This window comes from Oncorhynchus keta, chromosome 34 (genome assembly GCF_023373465.1).
Source record: "Oncorhynchus keta strain PuntledgeMale-10-30-2019 chromosome 34, Oket_V2, whole genome shotgun sequence".
NCBI classification, from domain to species: Eukaryota; Metazoa; Chordata; class Actinopteri; order Salmoniformes; family Salmonidae; genus Oncorhynchus; species Oncorhynchus keta.
The window spans coordinates 65128099-65150319 of NC_068454.1; the positions used below are offsets into that span (position 1 = coordinate 65128099).

Genomic DNA, 22221 nt, shown 5'->3' on the forward strand with positions numbered 1-22221 from the left:
CTGCTTCTAATCCTGCTATTGGGACTCAACACCTTGTCCAAAACCTGAACGTCTGCCTTAATTTAAAGCGGTTCATTCAGAGTTGGGTCACTTCAGCTACTGACATGCAGTATGGAAGCACATGGATATGATTCAAGTACATATTCTACCTCGGACTCAGCAGCTTCACAAACGGGTGATGGAGAGACAACCATCATTGATGATGTCACCACAAGCTGTCTCGGAGCCCAGCTGTGGAGCACTACAAGAACAACAAACATGTCTCCTCAGTCAAACAGGGAAAGCGAGATGAATGTCTCTTTATTAAGGCATCACCTGCTGCTGCCAACACCATCTCGTCTCGCTGGAGGAAGACATGACTCAGAAACATGCAACAGGAAACAAAGTTGGAAGCCTGACAGAAAGTGAGCGATAAACATGAACGCACAGCATTTTTTCAACTTTGAACATTGCATGAAAGTATGGACATTAAGGAATATAAAGCCCAAGTTTCACCATTCTGTTATGGATGAATTTGCTGACTATTTTGCCCTTTCCTGCAGAATTCCAAAATGTAATTAGTTAGAAATGTATATTGTTGCTGAGACGGCCATTTTCAGGAAGCTTTCTGTCACCTACCAAAGGTGATTGGTTTGCAGTGCCTCAAATACCTTTGTTGTCATGGGAAAATTCTGTTCAGCAGACCATGGTTAACTTTCTCGAGTGACTAATTTGTCTTGTATTTTGTCTTCATGTCTATTCATATTCAATTCTTACCTCACACTTACGGCACGAATGACACTAGCTTTTACCGTAGACCGCTGTTTCAACAAATATTTCCAAATATACTATGAAAACCAAGTCGAACGATATCCAAAGATGAATGATTGTTACGGTTTTCAGTCTTTCCTCGATTAACCTTTTAAAAAAAAGTTGTTTTCAGGTGGGTTCCTGTTTTAAGGGGCTGCCATTAGCCAATGATGAGACAAACTAAGAAACACAAGCAGCTTACATAAACAGCTTACATAAACCAAAAAACTAATTACAAAGATAATTCAAGAAACCACCTGTAACACTGTAAAATGTTCACAGATAGTTTTTCACGTGTCTCACTGGCAGACCACTTGAGGCATGGAATTCTACATATTTTCAGTTTCTATTCAACATAACATTTTACTTTGAAAACCGAAAATGGGATATATATTTTCATATATTGTTACAAATAACTGTCCTTTGAATTATAGAAATACTATAACCATATTCTAACATTTTAAATGACTTCTGTTCCATTTATTAATGACCTAACCACAGGAATAGCCGTGTTGTGATAGAGCACCGCCTGCCCCTTTTTGTAACTACTGAATATAATTCCAGTCAATTTGTTGGAGATACTCGGGCAATTATCCATCAATCACAAGAGGATTCCATGTAAGTACATTTGTTTTCAGATCCTCCAAATATATTGTGTTGTAACTGTTTCAATGGCTGTGAAAAACTTAGTCTCACTACAAGTTTATGTCTCTGTTTTGTGTGAATGTCCATCTTTCATTGCCAGTTTCTGAATCTAGTATTCTGTGCAGAATTGGACTAGCTACCGCTACATACCCTAACAAAGTCACATAGTGCCACTGTCCTCAAGGTTTTAGTTCAACTGTATCACTGATACCATCCTTTTTTTATTTTTTTTACTGTGAATAACTTCTCTACCATTTTTTGGGGGGCAGTATGATAAGTGTGATACCAAAAGGAAAAATGAAAAACATTATGGTCAATATTTTATTATTTGAACAACAAGACATAAGTTGACCCAATATTTCTTTGAACAAAACTAAAAAATTTTTTTTTTAAATGATATGCTTTTCTTTTTATAGAACATTTCTTCTTCATTCATTTTATAAATGTTCCCTCTCGAGGTTGTCCTGCTGCGTATGGGAAACCTTGCCAAAATTAAGACGTTCCTTTTTAAAATGTTATTATTGTTATTAATATTATAATTATTGCCATTTTTGGATTCACTCCTTTCATTTTGATTTCATATTGGTTTTGGCTCGTTTTGTTTCTGTTTTATTTGTAGTTGAAGGATGTGAACATGTTTGCTAGAAATGTGAGAATTCTAAATAGAACGGTGTGTTGTCAGAAAAAGGTTGTGTAAAAAAATGTATTTTGACATTGAAGGAACGATACCTCAAACTGTCTGGTATTCTCCAAATGGACATTTCCTCTCTTAACTCCTTTAGCAGCAGCTCAGCCACAACCATGTTAAGTTAATTTGCAAAGATGGACACTTGCCATACTAAAGTAAGCCATATAGGAGTTTTCCTAAGCCATAATTTACACTACTGTCGTGTATTACAGTCCATACTTTGATATCAGGTCACTGAATTTGAACCTATCAACTGAGTACAGTATTTCTTGATGCCAGACGCACAACCTACCTCTTGCTAAACATTTACACATAATACAAAACACCTGAAATGTAGAGAATGAATGCTAGAACCAATGAAAAAAGAAATGCTTTAATGTAAACTGCTTTTAAACTAGTTACAGACCAGATGAAAGAGAGGAAGATGTGTATGTGTACCATTATAGCACAACTAGAGACCCCTACAAATGGATCATTGTTTGGTTAATAATTGAATTGATCTAACGCAGAGTAAGATCACATTGTAGTTGTTTTTGTCCGTGACCTTTAAACCATAGGCCTCTGGTTGATATGACTGTTTGAATATGTCAACTGTTTCTTTAAGTTTTTTTCCTTCTTTCAACTGAAATGACACGTGTACGCCAAATAAAACTAGGATCATTATGTAGACATCCGTCTTCCTGGAGAGTTCATTTATAATGCGGCTGATACCCTTATAATGAATGAAAGTTGAAATGTATTAACACGATTCAAATGTTCATAGCTTCCTAGTACCTTTATTGGTGATTCAAAGATATGTATTGTAGACTTTTATCAAAAAGCTATACGGCAGACCTGAACCAGCTCAAATGTGAATATTATAATGAAATGGGTCATGTTAACACTGATTTAATTTAAAACAATTATTGCCTGGTTTCAACCAGTCAACCCTGTTGAATTAATTACACCATAAATCATGCCTTTTTCAGAGGCAGTGACTTCCCTAATGAAAGGTTATTCAGAGTGTGGGTTTAATTGAATTCCAGCCCCAGTGACATACTGTAGATCTACTCTATGAAATATAACAGTTCAACATGTAGTTAAAAAAGTCATGTCAAATATAGCAGTGAGCAGGGAGTTCACAGGATGACAGAAAGGACACAAGGGGAGTTGGATAACAAAGCAAGCAGTCTATCATGTTGGAACTATCTTCTTTTATGTGCAATCATGAGCCAAAATACAACATCTGGAGTGAATCTGACATGGTTTATGAGGAAAAGATGATTTTGAGCATTAGCATTACATATGCAAAGAATGAGTCATTAATAGTTTCCCTATTTTTTGAGATATCAACACCAAATTCAGTGTGGTTCATTTTAGCGACATCCATGACAGAGATACCTAGTTTAAAGTTGATAGGCCACTGTGGAGTGGATGTAAAGTGGTTTAAATGGACACATGAAATCAGATTTTTGATTTGTCAATAACCCAGCCATATTTTGACCAATCCCATAGCTTTCTCAAACTAAGTAAAGACATGTACCATGGGCCTACATTACAAAGGTGGTGTCTTCAGGTCCTATAGTTCATGAAAATAAGATGCTGAAGTATTGTTAGCAGCATCTACTGATATACTTTGATGTTGATTTTGTCCACGACCTGTCCACGCTCACGCTCGCGATCAGGACACGCAGGTTGAAATATCACTCTGAACCAACTATATTAATTAGGGGACAGGTCGAAAAGTATTAACCATTTATGGCAATTTAGCTAGCTAGCTTGCTGTTGCTAGCTGATTTGTCCTAGGATATAAACATTGGCTTGTTATTTTACCTGAAATGCACAAGGTCCTCTTCTCCGACAATGAATCCACAGATTATTGCGGTAGAGATACTCTTAATGATCGGCTATGAAAAGCCAACTGACATTTACTCCTGAGGTGCTGACTTGTTGCACCCTCGACAACTACTGTGATAATTATTATTTGACCGTGCTGGTCATTTATGAACATTTGAACATCTTTGCCATGTTCTGTTATAATCTCCACCCAGCACAGCCAGAAGAGGACTGGCCACCCCTGGTTCCTCTCTAGGATTCTTCCTAGATTTTGGCCTTTCTAGGGAGTTTTTCCTAGCCACCGTGCTTCTACATCTGCATTGCTTGCTGTTTGGGGTTTTGGGCTGGGTTTCTGTACAGCACTTTGTGACATCGGCTGATGTAAGAAGGGCTTTATAAATACATCTGATTGATTGATTGATTTATTTCATGTGATTAGTGATTCAATTAAAGTATTATGTCCCTCATTTTAAGGTCAATCCTGTTACGTGAACTGAACTCTCGTTTTAATATAGTGAAACGATTCCTTTTTCAGTATAAAAATAAAGAAACATTGTATATTAATAGTCAAATCAGCGTAAAAGCAGGTGAGCTGGTGGGCGTTTTCTGGTGTTTTGTGGTGGGAAACTGAGTGGGTCGAGCATAACACGTCAACTCTGTTACCCGTAGACAGAAAGGCTAGAAATGTTTAAACAAATGTTTTTATTGAATTGTTTGCTTGCATTCAGTTGCCACTGCCTGTTGAACACACAGAACAAGCTTCCATTCCCCCTGTCACGAGGGGATTTGTGGCTGATTATAAGATGAACTCATCAACCCTGTTATTGTCAACCCTGTTACTTTATAACCCTGTGAATTCCAGACAACAGTAAACAGCAAATACTGTACACTGAACATTTCAATCATTCCAATGCTTTACAGACGTACATTGTGTATTGATTCTAAATTCATTTCCATACCTTGTTATCTTGCTTTATCTTGCTACCCTGCTTCGTCTGGTACTTGAAGTGGGTAAAAACAATTAAGTGTCGGCAGTAGCATAATTGTCTTTTTTCGAATAATTTGGCAAATGTCTGTTTTCCCCCACAAGGTTCAAGGCATCACCTCAAATCAAATCAAATTTAATTTGTTACATGCGCCGAATGCAGGTGTAGACCTTACCGTCAGTTAGAGAAACAGAGTTAAGAAAATATATACTAAATAAACTAAAGTAAAAAATCTAATAAAAATTAACACAAAATAACAATAATGAGGCTATAGACAGGGGGTACCGGTACCGAGTCAATGTGCGGGGGTACAGGTTAGTCGAGGTAATTTGTACATGTAGATAGGGGTAAAGTGACAATGCATAAATAGTAAACAGCGAGTAGCAGCAGTGTAAAAACAAAGGTGGGGGGGTGTCGATGTTAATAGTCCGGTGGCCATTTGAATAATTGTTCTTCAGTCTTATAACTTGGTGGTAGAAGCTGTTAAGGAGCCATTTGGACCTAGACTTGGCACTCCGGTACCGCTTGCCGTGCGGTAGCAGAAAGAACAGTCTATGACTTGGGTGACTGGAGTCTTTGACAATTTTATGGGCTTTCCTCTGACACTGCCTAGTATAGAGGTCCTGGATGGCAGGAAACTTGGCCCCAGTGATGTACTGGACCGTATGTACTACCCTCTGTAGCGCCTTACGGTCGGATGCCGAGCAGTTTCCATACTAGGCGGTGATGCAACCTGCCAGGATGCTCTCGATGGTGCAGCTGTCAAACTTTTTGAGGATCTTGGGACCCATGCCAAATCTTTTCAGTCTCCGGAGGGGGAATAGGTTTTGTCGTGCCCTCTTCACGACTGTCTTGGTGTGTTTGGACCATGATAGTTTGTTGGTGATGTGGACACCAAGGAACTTGAAACTCTCGACCCGTTCCACTAAAGCCACGTCAATGTGAATGGGGGTGTGTTCACCCCGCCTTTTCCTGTAGTCCACGATCAGCTCTTTTGTCTTGCTCACGTTGAGGGAGAAGTTGTTCCATACTCTCCCTTTATGAGAACTCTTACCGGCTCAGGAACATACAGATTTTGGGTGGGATGGAACAACCCCCAAGTGAATTCATGCCTCTGAGTATATGATATTCAGAACATTCCATAAGAAGGTGAGCATACAGTATGTGTATAGTGTATACCCCCAGGACAGACATCCCATGATAATTGTCTTACATGACTATCAATCTGGCTGCCTCAAGCCTCAGAGCATACCGTAGCTACAGGAGAATGATCAGGAGAATTGATTTGTATAGCGTAATGACTATGGCTTAGCCCACTACTTGTGACCCTACGAACAAGTATCTTCTTGGCTCTTTAGCACAATGGTAAGATTGATGAGCTTGATGCATTATGGATTCCACATGTCTGCACTCTGCTGCCATATACACCGAGTGTACAAAACCCTGCTCTTTCCATGACATAGACTGACCAGGTGAATCAAGGTGAATGATATGATCCCCTTATTGATGTGACCTGTTACATCTACTTCAATCAGTGTCAATGAAGGGGAAGAGATAGGTTAAATAATCATTTTTATGCCTTAAGACAACTGAGACATGGATTGTGCATGTGTGCCATTCAGACGGTGAATGGGCAAGGGAAACTATTTAAGTGCCTTTGAACGGGGTACGGTAGTAGGTGCCGGGAGCACCAGTTTGAGTGTGTCAAGAACTGCAACGCTGCTGGGTTTTCCACGCTCAACAGTTTCTCTCTCGTGTTTATCAAGAATGGTCCACCACCCAAAGGACATCCAGCCATTGGCAGGCCAGTGGTTGAAAAAGGGTCATTGATGAAAGAGGACAGAGGAGGCTGACACAAATTGTGTAGAGCAGCAACAGACAGGCTACATACAGTTAGTCATGTTTTCATGGCACACATTGGGCCCCTTGATAAAACTGGAGTGACTTTCGAATGCCACAGGATATCTGAACATCATTGCCAATCCGGTGCATCCCTTCATGACAACAGTGTATCCATCTGCGAGTGGATTTCTTCTATTCGGAGTAGAGATCCACTATCAGCCAACTGAACACAACTGTGGGATGCATTGGAGTCAACATTGGCCAGCATCCCTGTGGAACACTTCTGAAGCCTTGTAGAGTTTATGCCCCAACGAATTGAGGCTGTTCTGAGGACAAAAGGGGAAAAAGGGTTCTGTACACTCAGTGTATTATAGTATACTGTAGTTGTGCTTTGGTTTTCAAGCCTGAATGGCTGAAGGGAATGCATGAATAATAAGTACAATACAAATGATGTTTTTCTCCATGACATGCACTGAATGTGACAGTTCTGTTTGTCTTCTGAGTGAAACGGCCAACCATTTTATTGTACCACCTACTGTATTTGTATTTTGTTTTGTAATTTGACAGTTCTGTATAGTGATTCGTGGCTATGGAGATCATCTCATGCAGCCTGGCATTGTAAGGACACAGTGTTGCATTAAAAAGCAAGCTGTAGGCAGACAGCAGGCAGTGTGACATACTGTAAGCAGCATGGTGTATATATATATCAGGGGACAGCCAAGGGTTTTAATGGTTCGTGGAAAGTTGTGGAACGGCCATTAAAATGAGTTTGCCTTTCCATGTGATAGTAATTGAAATAGAATGGCATGTGCTTAACTGTTGCTGTATAACTGGATATCCAACGTTGGCAGGAACGTGTTGCAGCCCAGTGGGTTCTGTTCTGCCTCCCTCTGGACCTGTTGGAAACAACAAACCATTCATGTAAGCTCACAAGATCAGGGTGGCTCCAACGTCTACGTCTGACCTGCCTTAGCCATGGTGCTTAACGCTGTAGATTAGGCCCAGAAAACATCTATTTTTTGGGTAAAGTAATCCTGAAGGATTTGAACCCTTCAACCCTTGGCTTCCAAGATAGTTTTGTCTCTTTATCCATCTATCCCTTTCATCTCAGGTTGGGCTTGACCCCTAACTCAAGTGCCTCCTCCCATGCTTCAACAATGTCCTCAAAATGTCAAAGATGGGCGTACAATCAGAGGGGAGATATTTTGGCGGTGCTGTTAAGCCTGTCACTGTCTTCACCTCACAGAATAAGTAGGTCGGTCTACATACTCCTTAGTAGCGCTCATTCCAGGTCTGCTCTCCCTCAGGCCTCCAACCTTACAGATGTACTTACTGTCAGCGCCAGTCATCTACCGTCACCTCCAGTCTCTTTGGTCTGTTCCACACCGGGGGCGTCAGAGTCCTGCTCTCCTCTGTGGGGGCCCTGGTGGGCGGACAGGCGGTCCAGAGACCTGGGCGACATATTAATGTCCCTTCTTCTATAGCACCAGCACATGGCCAGGTCGGCCCGGAATGAGGGCATGTAGAAGCCATAGATGACCGGGTCAAAACATGTGTTCAGGTTGCCGAAGACAAACAGGGCGTGGTGGATGTATTCAGGCGTGACCTGCAGCATCTCCGGCTGGAACCAGTACCAGATACCCAGGAGATAGTAGGGTGTCCAGCAGACCACGAAGGACATCACGATGATGATGGTCATCTTTAGAGTCTTCATTCGTGCTTTGGGGATCATGTCTGTGCCACTGCGTCTCAGGCAGGACTCGCCAGCTGGAAAAGTATGGCACTGGTTAGTAGCTTCCTAAAGCCAATGTAGCTATCAGATCTCTCCTGAACATTGTTAATGTATAATTAATGTTGGAACAGCATATAGGCCTACTGAGGTTGCCATTTTGGCCATGGTAGTATTGTGGATGCCAGATTGGAATAGCTAGCTTGTACCTTTGTTTCTGTGGAGTTGTTGATTGATCTCAATGAGGATGTGTGTGTAGCAGAAGCTCATGACCAGCAGGGGGAACACGTAGAGAGTGACGAAGTAGAACATGTTGTAGACCGTCTCCTGCCATCGCTCTTTGAAGCTGCCATGGGTCACACACTGGGTGAAGTCTACGCCCTCTGCCTTGATGGCCCGGAAGATGAACAGCTGGGGAACAGGAAGTCAATGAGTAACAACAACCACAACATCTAATATGTATGACAATCCACCTACTGTAAATACAGCAGCACCTTTCACACAGGTATACACTGGGTTACTACAGTACTACTTTAGGTTTAGTTGAGGATCATTTAATCTACCTTCAAAGTATAAAACTCAGTTGAGGTCTTGGCTGCTATTTTGTGCCAGAGCACTAGCCAGAAATGGGTGGTTTAATGAGAAAATGCAGTGGCTGAGTCATGTCTGAAGTATTTTCTGATTAATGAATGCAATGGTCAGTAGCATCACAGTAACTTTCAAGGTGGATCCATACTCTGCAATGGCTTTCAAAATTATTTGGGGACATAAATCACTATGACAGACATATATAAATACTGAATTGATTTCTGATTTTTTTTACTAATTGTATCCAATCTGAGTTGGGGACGGAGTTGTTCGCTTTTTGCAACAATGCAATTTTACTTGTTTTCCAATCCCCCATGTATTAATAAAACGTTAGATTGTTTTCAGTGTTTAAATACTTGCTTTTACAACATCTCCCTCCTCCCACTGCTGATGTTGCACTTTCCTAATTCTCAGGAATATAATCACATTTCACACTCTGGGGGGCACAATTAACTAACTAATATCAGCATGCCAGGAATTTAAAGATTTCTCGCTGAAATGCCTCCTCATTTCCAGGAAGACTCCAGAAGGCATATCCCTATCTGTCTATCTACCCACTTGTCCTTGCCCCAGTGCTGCATAGGGGCGGTGATTACGTGGGATCTCTGACAGTGTGGCACTGATACGTAAATCATGTTATGCCCCAGTGCTGCATAGGGGCGGTGATTACGTGGGATCTCTGACAGTGTGGCACTGATACGTAAATCCTGTTATGCCCCAGTGCTGCATAGGGGCGGTGATTACGTGGGATCTCTGACTGTGTGGCACTGATACGTAAATCTGTTGTGCCCCAGTGCTGCATAGGGGCGGTGATTACGTGGGATCTCTGACAGTGTGGCACTGATACGTAAATCATGTTGTGCCCCAGTGCTGCATAGGGGCGGTGATTACGTGGGATCTCTGACAGTGTGGCACTGATACGTAAATCCTGTTGTGCCCCTCTGCTGCATAGGGGCGGTGATTACGTGGGATCTCTGACAGTGTGGCACTGATACGTAAATCATGTTATGCCCCAGTGCTGCATAGGGGCGGTGATTACGTGGGATCTCTGACAGTGTGGCACTGATACGTAAATCCTGTTATGCCCCAGTGCTGCATAGGGGCGGTGATTACGTGGGATCTCTGACTGTGTGGCACTGATACGTAAATCCTGTTGTGCCCCTCTGCACTCTGCAGCCCTGAGAATTAAATTACAGGGGAAGAGCCTGAGGCAAGACATTCAAGATGCTCATGCCCTGTGGTGAATCACTCGCCTACCAGCAGGTGCACTGATAAAACTCCCTAGCAGCCCCGGCGCCTCTCTGACAGCAAATTAGGCTTATTTGTCTACTCAGATTAACAAATCTATTCCCATGAGGGACGCAAGATCACACTGTGAGGCATCTTTAATTTCCTTTTTTGATACAGCAGACAGGATTGTGTTTTTGATTCAAGGAACACCGTGCCAAAGAGCCAGGGAGATCCCCAGCCTATATTCATTAAATCCCCATCTAGGTCCATCAGTATGTGTGCACAGATGACAGTTGAGATGACAGTTGAGTACAGTACACCATGCAGGAACAGAATCGTAGGTAATGCCTCCTCGTTCGTCACTGTGTGTGTATGTGTGTGTGTGTATTAGATGTACGCTTGACCTTGACCAGATTAATTCAGTATCTGTCACAATTGGTGACCCCAGCCATCCTTTCACCTGTCATCGCCCATCAGCCACTGGGTCGAGAGTGTTAATTGGTACTTGAAACATCTGTGCAAACTGATTGATAATGTGTACACTCCCGCTCAACCCAGTCAAAGCTCTTCTCTGTCCTGGCACCCCAATTGTGGAACGAGCTTCTCCCTAAAGCCAGGACAACAGAGTCTCTGCCCATCTTCCAAAAACAACTGAAACCCTTCCTCTTCAAATAATATCTTAAATAAGACATCTTAGTCTCCCCCCCTCGCCGCCCACCCAAAAAACGTCTGTATTGAGGCAAAATGTACTCATGACAACTGTGATATGTGGTTATCTCACCTAGCTATCTATTTTTTTTAGGTTATTAATGTAATTTTTACCCCCTTTTTCTTACAAATTTTGTGATTCCGATCTTGTCTCATCGCTGCCAGGCTCGGGAGAGGCGAAAGTTGAGTCATGCGTCCTCCGTAACATGACCTGACCAAAAGACGCTTCTTAACACCTGCCCCCGTAACCTGGAAGCCAACTGCACCAATATGTTGGAGGAAACACCGTTCAACTGACGACGAGGTCAGCCTGCAGGTCGCCCGGCCCACCACAAGGAGTCACTAGAGCACGATGAGCAAAGTAAAGCCCCCCCGGCCAAACCCTCCCCTAACCCTACGATGCTGGATCAATTGTGCTCCGCCATATGGGACTCCAGGTCACGGCCGGTGATCAAACCCGAGGCTGTAGTGACACAACAACATGGCGATGCAGTGCCTTAGACCGCTGCACCACTCGGGAGGCCCTCACCTAGCTATCTTAAGATGAATGCACTTACTCTAAGTAGCTTTGGATAAAAGCATCTGCTAAATTGCTCAAATGTAAATATATATTTCTAAGTGCCTTGACTAACCCACAGCTAGAGCTGCACTTGGCATGAACACGACATCTCAACAACATACCAGGACTTATCAAAATCACTTTCACTTTAAGGAATTTACCTTGAATTTCTTGAAGTGCCACACTAGTTATAGTAAATAAGGCTACCAGGGTTTTAACTCACCTGTGGTAAGGCCAGAAGCACGCTGAGGACCCAGGCCAGACCCAGCATCCTCTTGTTCCGGTGGTGGGAGTTGAGTGAGTCCAGCGGGTGCAGGATGGCGTGGTGCCTGTCCAGACTGACCACCACCAGGATGAAGGCTGACGAGTGCATGGCAAACAGCTTGAGGAAGCATAGCATCTTACACATGGCGTCCCCGCCATACCACTGCACCGTGATGTTCCAAATGGCGTCCAGTGGCATCACCACAAAGGTCATCATCAGGTCGGCGGCGGCCAGGCTCATGATGAGTGGTCGCAGGTGAGAAGCCAGGCGCCGGCCACGCCCCCGGCACACACTGACCAATAATGCAAGGTTGCTGCAGGCGGCAAATAGGAAGAGGATTAAGGTGGCGCCGACACGGAATTGGGCGGCTCGGGTGAAGGTGGGCGCCTCCCAGTCAACCAGAGGGGGAAACTGGGACATGTTTGAGAGGGCGGGTTGCATTGACCCGGTGACACCCACTAATGGAGGCCTCAGGAGGGACAGGTTGCCAGACATCCTGGGTTGGAAAAGACAAGGTTTATATGAATGACTGTAGATAAAGTAAAACATGTATATCCTTATCGTGATTACATACATTATTATCATATACACATCAAAGTTTTTATGTGAGGTCAGTTATTATACATTGCTCTTGATAGGATAAGTGATTATTAATATAAAATAAGACCTCATGCGACTGAGAAACAGCATACACTACATTAATATGGTTGTTTTTCATTTCACCACTTAGTCCACCAACCAACTCATCAGAGAGAAGCGTACTCACTGGGCACACCACATCATTTCAACGTGGATAATTGGGTAATATTTGGTTGAGAAGTTGATCAATGAGATTACAACATATATTCACCCACTCAAGAAGACAGCCAAAAGTTAGTTGAATTGCCAATGTGTTATCACTATGCTTTCAACCATCTAAAAGCACAACCAAATTCCAATGGAAAAACAATGTCTGATTTTCGGTTTTAATTGTCACCCAAATGTCTATCACTGCACTTTCAACCATCTAAAACCACAGCAAAGTTCAAATGGGAATACAATGTCAGATATTTTGTTTTTAAATAAAAAATGTAAGAAACATTTTTTAGCCTTTATTTAACTAGGCATGTCAGTTAAGAACAAATTCTTATTTACAATGACGGCCTACCCCAGACGATGCTGGGCCATTTTTGCACCGCCCTATGGAACTCTCAAACACAGCTGGATGTGATACAGCCTGGAATCGAACCAGGGACTGTAATGACACCGTCTTGCACTGAGATGCAGTGCCTTAGACCGCTGCACCACTCGGGAGACGTTAATGTTTAATGTGTTATCACTGTGTTTAATTAATATAATAGCAGAACCAAATGACCTGTATTGCTTTTGAGATTACATTAATGCCGTTCGAGATTCTGTGCAGATTGTTACAGCAATTGTGAAAATCTTCATTGACCTGCAAGGTCCTACGCATACTATCTTGAACATGCATGTTTTATATGATTACATAAGAAGAAATGTATAGTTACAGTAACCTAAACATGTGCCAATGGACGTATTACTAATTTTAAGGTTGAATGTTACATTAGTTTGGAAGATAGTCTTAACTTTAGGCTATTTACTCTATTACAAAAGTAATATTGAATTCTGTTTGGTTGACAACTCAACCAAATATCAACATATATAGGAGATGTATATACTGCTTGGATAGTTAAAGCTAAGCCACAGTCTTAATCCATTTCTTTAACTTATATTTTTGGCTGAGTTGGAGACGTGAATCCAACATCTAATTTGTTAACTTGTGGACAAGTTAATAGGCTATATATTGTATTTCAAAAGTGATATTGAATTGTTTTTGGTTGTAAATGCAACCAAATATCAACATCTGAAGGAGATTTATATTCTGCTTGGATAGTTCCATCTGTACCACTGATTTAGTTTGGCTTTAATTCCAGTTTGTCTACAAATGAATCATTGATATGTTGAATTCATGTCTGTATCTCAATAAATAAATACAAGTTAAAGAATAGGACTAAATCAAATGAAATCATACTTTAAATGCACCTTAAATTAAGTTAGTATTGTCTATTTTTTTGTTGAATTCTGGGTTTAATTGAAAGAATAGCTGTTGAGGACTTTTCAGGCCTAAATAGCATCATTGATGTTATATGAGTGATAAAGTATTGTCACATTTAATTTGCTCTATTAAACCTACCCTTTGGAATGGCTTTAATAGCAACAGTGAATCTATTTAGTTTTTAAGTGGAGATTTCCCAACAATATTTCTCATGATTGCACATTAGTAATAGTCAGTGACAAATATCATAGCTAAGCAGGGCTGGGATTGGTTAAAACCTTAAAACCCTGGATGGGAGACCAAAGGGTAGATTCTCCAGTAGGAGGTACTGCCCAGCCTATTGTTGTTTTCTGACAGTGGATTATTTAACGTTGAAGATCTAACCTTGTTTTAAAGGTGCAAATTCAACACATTTCACACACGGTTTGTCCATGTTTAAAAATGGTTACCATAATGACATAATTTAAAAATCCAATGTGTTTTACACGCAGATTCCACATCACAATACGTTGGCAAATTAAATAGAAACATCGTTGATTCAACCAGTTTGTGCATGGTGCGTAATGGCATCAAGATGATAAACAATTATCCGAATGACAGAATCGCACGGTGACATATTGTAATCTCCTGGTAATCAGAATATGACGCTGCCTGTTATTGCTCAACTATACACAGAAGGCCAGTGGAGAAGTATGGGTATTCAACACACTGTTTTGTCACGAATGAGACGAGGCAGCCTCCCCTGCTGATAACAAACCTCTGCGGTATAACTCACACAGTAATCGCACCAGCGCTGCATCTTCCTTTCTCATAACTGCTGTTTTTATGGCTCTAGTTGGCCTCCCAAATATCCCTCTATTCTGTTCGCTAGACACAGGTTTGGCATGTCAGCTAAACTCTTGTCCAGTGTAACATATTTATCTGACGTCTTGAACACCAGGAAAATGGCCATATTGATGCTACTGTAATTTTCACAACAGATGTTTGGGAGGAAATGTACATAGCATGTATGCTTGAATGGAAGGCTCTGTGTGGAATTGGACTTGGGATAAATGCTCTGTATTGAAAAAACAGACATTATATCCTATGCTTAATAAGCAATACCGGACCTACTGTTTTGAAAGAGGCTGTAGTGTTGGTGAGAAGCCAACCTGATCCGATTCTGCGACCCCAATTGGGTTGTAATTAGAGGCCTTACCTACCAGTAAATAACCACGTTGACTCTGACCATGATGGATCTGTTTTTATACCACTTTTTTTTATGGCCAATGCAATCAGCCCACACACAGAGCACAATAACATGGCCTATGTTGTTGTCCTAGCCACAGAGGACTGCAATCAGTGCCCTATAGCATCATTGTGTGCACTGTTTGTGGACTGTGATTCATAATGGCACAGTGACGTACAGTACACCATTGACCATAGTGGGGGAGTGAGATGTCTTTGCACATAAAAATGTAATGACAAAGCCTCAAAGTGAGAGGCTGATCCAGGAGGACTTCGTGTACTATATATCACACACATATCAGAGGTAATAAGGTTGGAAATAGGATTATTAATGATCAGATAAATGATCTGTATTCATCATCATTCATTTGATCTTACAGCATAATATAAAATGAGATAAGATTATCAGACAGTATGTCACAGTGACTATACATCTTCTCTTAGCAAGTGCAGTAGATTTAAACACCACCAATCAAACACATGGACTGTTCACCAAGAGTAAGATGGAATGACACTGGACCTGGAAACACGAAAAGCCAGTGTTGTTTAGGCTACATGTGCCATCTGCCTGGTGTCTATTGGCTTGAAAGTCGATGTAGAGGACTGCAGAGCCTGACCTTACCCCACTCCAGAGCTGTCAACACACTCTCCAAACACATTGCCCTGTGAATACTAAAGAAGAAGATCATGTGTTTGACCCGGGAGACTTCTGCTATCCGCCAGAGAGAAATGTCACACCAGAATGTCCCGAAAAAGCCAACTGGTGCCATGGATTCTCCATTAGCTCATTTAGTTTGTCAGCCTACCCTGGGAATGAATATAATCTTTATAAATCTTTTTAACAAAGAGCATTGTCATGTGTAATGACTCATATGCAGAGATGGTGTTCGTTCTTGGTTTGTAACACAGAGAAAGGCACATTAGATTGATATAATGGTCAATTTCAGCCTCTTCTGACCATGACTTGTTTCTATTCGGCCCCGTCAGATCCCTGATGGCCCCAGTACTGATGCTGAGAACATTGACACAACACTGCACTTAAAGTAGCAGCACAAAGACAGCCTTTCTTGTTGTCTCCTTGATATACACTGCTCCAAAAAATAAAGGGAACACTAAAATAACACATCCTAGATCTGAATGAATGAAATATTCTTATTAAATATTTTTTTCTTTACATAGTTGAATGTGCTGACAACAAAATCATACAAAAATTATCAATGGAAATCAAATTTATCAACCCATGGAGGTCTGGATTTGGAGTCACACTCAAAATTAAAGTGGAAAACCACACTTCAGGCTGATCCAACTTTGATGTAATGTCCTTAAAACAAGTCAAAATGAGGCTCAGTAGTGTGTGTGGCCTCCACGTGCCTGTATGACCTCCCTACAACGCCTGGGCATGCTCCTGATCAGGTGGCGAATGGTCTCCTGAGGGATCTCCTCCCAGACCTGGACTAAAGCATCCGCCAACTCCTGGAAAGTCTGTGGTGCAATGTGGCGTTGGTGGATGGAGCGAGACATGATGTCCCAGATGTGCTCAATTGGATTCAGGTCTGGGGAAGGGGCGGGCCAGTCCATAGCATCAATGCCTTCCTCTTGCAGGAACTGCTGACACACTCCAGCCACATGAGGTCTAGCATTGTCTTGCATTAGGAGGAACCCAGGGCCAACCGCACCAGCATATGGTCTCACAAGGGTACTGATGATCTCATCTCGGTACCTAATGGCGAGCACATGGAGGGCTGTGCGGTCCCCCAAAGAAATGCCACCCCACACCATGACTGACCCACCACCAAACCGGTCATGCTGGAGGATGTTGCAGGCAGCAGAACGTTCTCCACGGCGTCTCCAGATTGTCACGTCTGTCACATGTGCTCAGTGTGAACCTGCTTTCATTTGCCAATCTTGGTGTTCTCTGGCAAATGCCAAACGCACAACTCCCACCTGTAGATGTCGGGCCCTCATACCACCCTCATGGAGTCTGTTTCTGACCATTTGAGCAGACACATGCACATTTGTGGCCTGCTGGAGGACATTTTGCAGGGCTCTGGCAGTGCTCCTCCTGCTCCTCCTTGCACAAAGGCAGAGGTAGCGGTCCTGCTGCTGGGTTGTTGCCCTCTTACGGCCTCCTCCACGTCTCCTGATGTACTGGCCTGTCTCCTGGTAGCGCCTCCATGCTCTGGACACTACGCTGACAGACACAGCAAACCTTCTTGCCACAGCTCACATTGATTTGTCATCCTGGATGAGCTGCACTACCTGAGCCACTTGTGTGGGTTGTAGACTCCGTCTCATGCTACCACTAGAGTGAAAGCACCGCCAGCATTCAAAAGTGACCAAAACATAATCCAGGAAGCATAGGAACTGAGAAGTGGTCTGTGGTTATCACCTGCAGAACCACTCCTTTATTGGGGGTGTCTTGCTAATTGCCTATAATTTCAACCTGTTGTCTATGCCATTTGCACAACAGCATGTGAAATGTATTGTCAATCAGTGTTGCTTCCTAAGTGGACAGTTTGATTTCACAGAAGTGTGATTGACTTGGAGTTACATTGTGTTGTTTAAGTGTTCCCTTTATTTTTTAAGCAGTGTAGATTACCCAACCATATCCCCCTTTCAGTTTAGATGACCTTGGACCAAGTGTGTGTGTCCTTATGCCACACACACACTCCCTCTCTCTATCACTTTGTATCTCTCACCATCTCACTTTAATTAATTCAACGTTAATTATGCCTTTCCTATGCCACACACACGCACACTTTCTCTCTCACCATCTCACTCTCATTGACTAAGTCTTTCAACGCTGATCCTCACGCTGTCTCCTCTCAGTGTGTTAACATTTTCAAAACGAAGTCTTGAATGGGTGTTAATCATGTAATAGAATGCTGAGTTATTTTTAGTGGCTGTGACTGTTCTTCCATCCACTGAAGAATAAATGGCACCGGCACGCGAAGGTGTCTGAAGGACATTGGGATCAAGTTTAACGCAGTAAATTGATCATCCCAGCATGCACCAGTAGCCTACTAGGGACTAGGGCAGTGTTTACAGTGTACATTCATGAATTATTTTTTGGCGTCACTGCAAAGCGGTGGTAATATAAATCCTATATCGAAACCCCGAGCCATTCTACTCTTGAGCAAGGCAGTTAACCCCCAACAACTGCTCCCCGGGCGCCGTGAACGTTGTAAAGCAGCTCCCCGCACCTATCTGATTCAGAGGGGTTGGGTTAAATGCGGAAGACATATTTCGGTTGGCGTCACTGCTTTTGCTATATTAGTGTGTGTGCAAGGTAAAAGGTCGCGGTCGATTCGGAAACTGCAGCAATCTGATGGATGGGTCAATGGGATTACAAACTTTAAGTGGAGGGAAAAACCTTTAACCTAACCTTTGAAAATGGAAGGTAAAACAAATAAAGTATAAGACCTATATTAAGACCTATATATTTGTAACGTTTTGCCTTTATATTTTGGACATTTGTTTGTTTTCATGTTGTAACTGGACAAGAAGCGTAGATATGCAGGGATATTGCATATATTATTCTATTGATTGTTTCGTACCATATAGTCCTTTAACAAATTAGTATATTTATTGATTGTTATGCCACTATAATGTAGGCTATACAACAGTTAGTCCAATTTATCCTATAGCACGTTTATGTATGCTAGTCATCTGTCCACATAATGACAACATGCAGTGAGATATATTACAGGACTATGCTCACTCTTACCTTGTTTAACGCTCAACTCACTTGGAATTCGCGCATTCCCTCACAATACGCCACAAAGCACACTTTCTCTCTGATACAATGTTGTGTATTCCAATTGATCAGCTAAACCGTCATGCAATGAAATATGTGTATTATCTTCAGTTACCGCAGTATCAAAAATAATTGAAACCCCAAATTACGTATTCTTCTCCAAAGTAGGCCTACAACAATTTCAGCGTTTCGGATGATCCATCTTTCACTCAGTTTTCTTTTTGTATATGTCAATATCCATGGGAGTTTCCCAAATGATCCAATGTCCAATCCTTGTCCGTCTCCGAGGTTGGTGAAATAGGTTCTGCAGCTACAGTGCAGTTCAACAGACCACTCTATCCCACTACTTGCGTTCATCAAAAATAGACAGGGGAGGGGAGCTGTCCATACACGCAGGTGCTGAAGTGCTGAAAATAAACCTGGTGCATCAAAAGCATAGACTAGATTATTTGGCAATACTGATTTGCAGGCGCGTGCACAATATGGGTCTACCTGTGCCAGAACACCTGCCCCTTTTCCCTCCCACTTGCCAAGTGTTCTTTTGTGTGGTGGTATAATTTTCTATTTTTTGTATACAGTTTTTGTCATTGTTGTTCTGAACCCACTTCCACCTAGTCGTCGCGATGACGTCAAATTCGCCACCCCACACCTCCACCACAACCGTTTGTCTGCCTTGAATGGAGCTCATGTGAGCCCGGTTGTGACTTTTTCACAGTCTTCCCTGCATGGAGATTAGTGCTGAGCGATTAGGGCTTTATGAGGTAGGTTCGGTTTCGATTTCGGTTTATTTTTTAGACATTAAATGCACTATGCATTACGTGGGTCGAATGTCGTAACAACACAGAATAAAACAATTAAAAGTAAAAAAATAATAACGTCTAAAAATAACAAAAAAATAACCAACATATTCTGTACATTTACATTTAAGTCATTTAGCAGACGCTCTTATCCAGAGCGACTTACAAATTATATATATATATATCATGTTAGTGATGCCCATTACTGCTTATCACTTATTAACCATATTTTATTAAAGTAAAGTGAATAAATTGTTTTATTTGATTACTTTATTATTTAATTCCAAGTCATCATTCCATCTCTATAGACCTGCTGCCTATGCAGTCTGACAAAAATCAACATTTTAGTAGTTCTTCAAAGTAAATAAGACATGCTTTATTGACAGCTGAATGCCAAGTATCAATCACCCCGTGTCTGCTCCACACCGTTCTTATTATAGCTCAGTGCTCCACACAGACCTGACAAGCCTGACAAGTATGCAGGTGCGCAAAGGATTATTGTCATTGTAGTTCATTACCATTTTTTCTGTGCTAATGTATGTAGAATATTGGCCTGTTGGAAACTAAACCTACTACATTGCATAGTTCAGGCTTGATCCGATTTATCTCTACATAAACTGCCCATTGAGCTGACAGAAAAAAACTCTAACAAAATGGAATTCAAATAATTTAAACGTACATTGGTCAATTAGTTGTTTAAAAACCTAAAAATAACCGACATTTCGGTTACTTCTAGAGGTGCTGCAGCACTCCTGATAAGGGAATGCACGTTATTGACAATGAGGGATACCTGGAGAAAATCGGACCTCCCTGAAATTAAAATGGATGGCCCTCCCTTCAGTAAAATATCTTTTTACCTGACCCACTCTGAAAGCTTAAAAAAAAGTGACCCTCCCCTATACCCAAAATAATAATTCAAAGAAAGTGGATAACAGAGAACATGCCTACGTTAACCCTCACGCCTATGATAGACAATGGCTGGGTTTCCCAAAAGCATCGTAGCACTAAGATCATCTTAACTCCACTGACACTAAATGGACAGATATCTTAGTGCTACGATGCTTTTATGAGACCCAGGCCATAGCCTTAGATATGCAGTTTTAGAAACTGTTCTTCGTGTTGTAAGCATTACATAGCAAAGTAGCTTGAAGATTGTGGATTTGCAGACAATCGTAGGGATGAAAAGATACCCATTATAATAAAAGCACTGTACGAATGTATCATCTTATTTGCAGTCCGAATTTCTTTTGCCTTTCATAAACACATTTCTTGCAATTCTACGTAGTTTTACATGACTGGAGAAAAGCTGAATTAAAAAATATATATAGCAACAGAACATGACAATGAATGAGTGCATGCTGCAGCACCAAAGACATTTAGATTTCTATAAAGGCTATTGTTAAAAAAAGAGGATAGTCCAAGTTAGGAACAGTGCTAAAGTTGTCGATCAACTGTAAAAATGCTGAGCAACAGAATCAGTTACAACTGAATTATCTGATCATCAATGACTTAGAGAAAAAGCCATTTGTTATTTAACACATATGTTTAAGGTTGAATTTATTTGCACAAGAAGAAAATAAGTGATAAACAACAATACAGTTAAAAACAAATAAATAAAAAACGGTGTGCAAGTGTGGTTGGAAGCCCAAGGGCTTATAAAAATAAAATAAAAAACACAAAAACTATATTCAATACATAAGTACAAAAATAAAAAAGGCTTGTTAAAGCAGACACTCTTTTTTTCTCCCCATTTTTGTGGTATCCAAATTGGTAGTTACAGTCTTGTCCCATCGCTGCAACTCCCTACGTACTCAGGAGAGGCAAAGGTCAAGAGCCGTGCGTTCTCCGAAACACGACCCAGCCAAGCTGCACTGCTTTTTGACACAATGCCCGCTTAACCCGGAAGCCAGCCGTACCAATGTGTCAGAGGAAACACCGTACACCTGGCGTGCATGCGTCCGACCCGCCACAGGAGTCGCTAGAGCACAATGGGACGAGGAAATCTCGGCCTGCCAAACCCTCTCCTAACCCGGACAACGCTGGGCCAATTGTGCGCTGCCTCGTGGGTCTCCCAGTCACGGCCAGCTGTGACACAGCCTGAGATCGAAACCGGGTCTGTAGTGAAGCCTCAAGTATGGCGATGCAGTGCCTTAGACCACTGCACCACTCGAGAGGCCCCCGCAAATTGATTTTAACAAAACAATTGGTCCCCCAAAAAATGCGTCCCTCCGTTGAATTTCAAAATCCGGATGTGGCCCTCGAGCCAAAAAGTTTGCCCACCCTTGGCCTATAGTATAGGCTATGGATCATTTTATTGAGACCACACTAGGCATGCTTGATATTGCACACCCAGTAGAAAATCAGGGATGAGGGGAATCATACTAATTCTAAAACACTGAACAATATGACATTTAATCGATTACAAATTACATGACCCTCACCTGGACAAAAAAAATAAAAATAAAATAAAAAAAGACTAAACCCTCCCCCTGACTGAAATTGAAAAAGCATGACCCTCCTCTGGGTAACAATGGTGTACA

At 41.8% G+C, this 22221-nt stretch overlaps 1 protein-coding gene across 1 annotated transcript; it reads right to left on the bottom strand.

Moving 5' to 3' along the window:
* Window positions 1-8110: 8110 nt before the first annotated feature.
* Window positions 8111-12429, bottom strand: LOC118366547 (gonadotropin-releasing hormone II receptor-like). The gene is made up of 3 exons (XM_035749162.2): window positions 11803-12429; window positions 8704-8905; window positions 8111-8532 (listed from the first exon to the last, which is right to left on the bottom strand). The coding sequence occupies exons 1-3, from the start codon at window positions 12427-12429 to the stop codon at window positions 8111-8113; spliced, it is 1251 nt and encodes a 416-aa protein (XP_035605055.2).
* Window positions 12430-22221: the final 9792 nt, after the last annotated feature.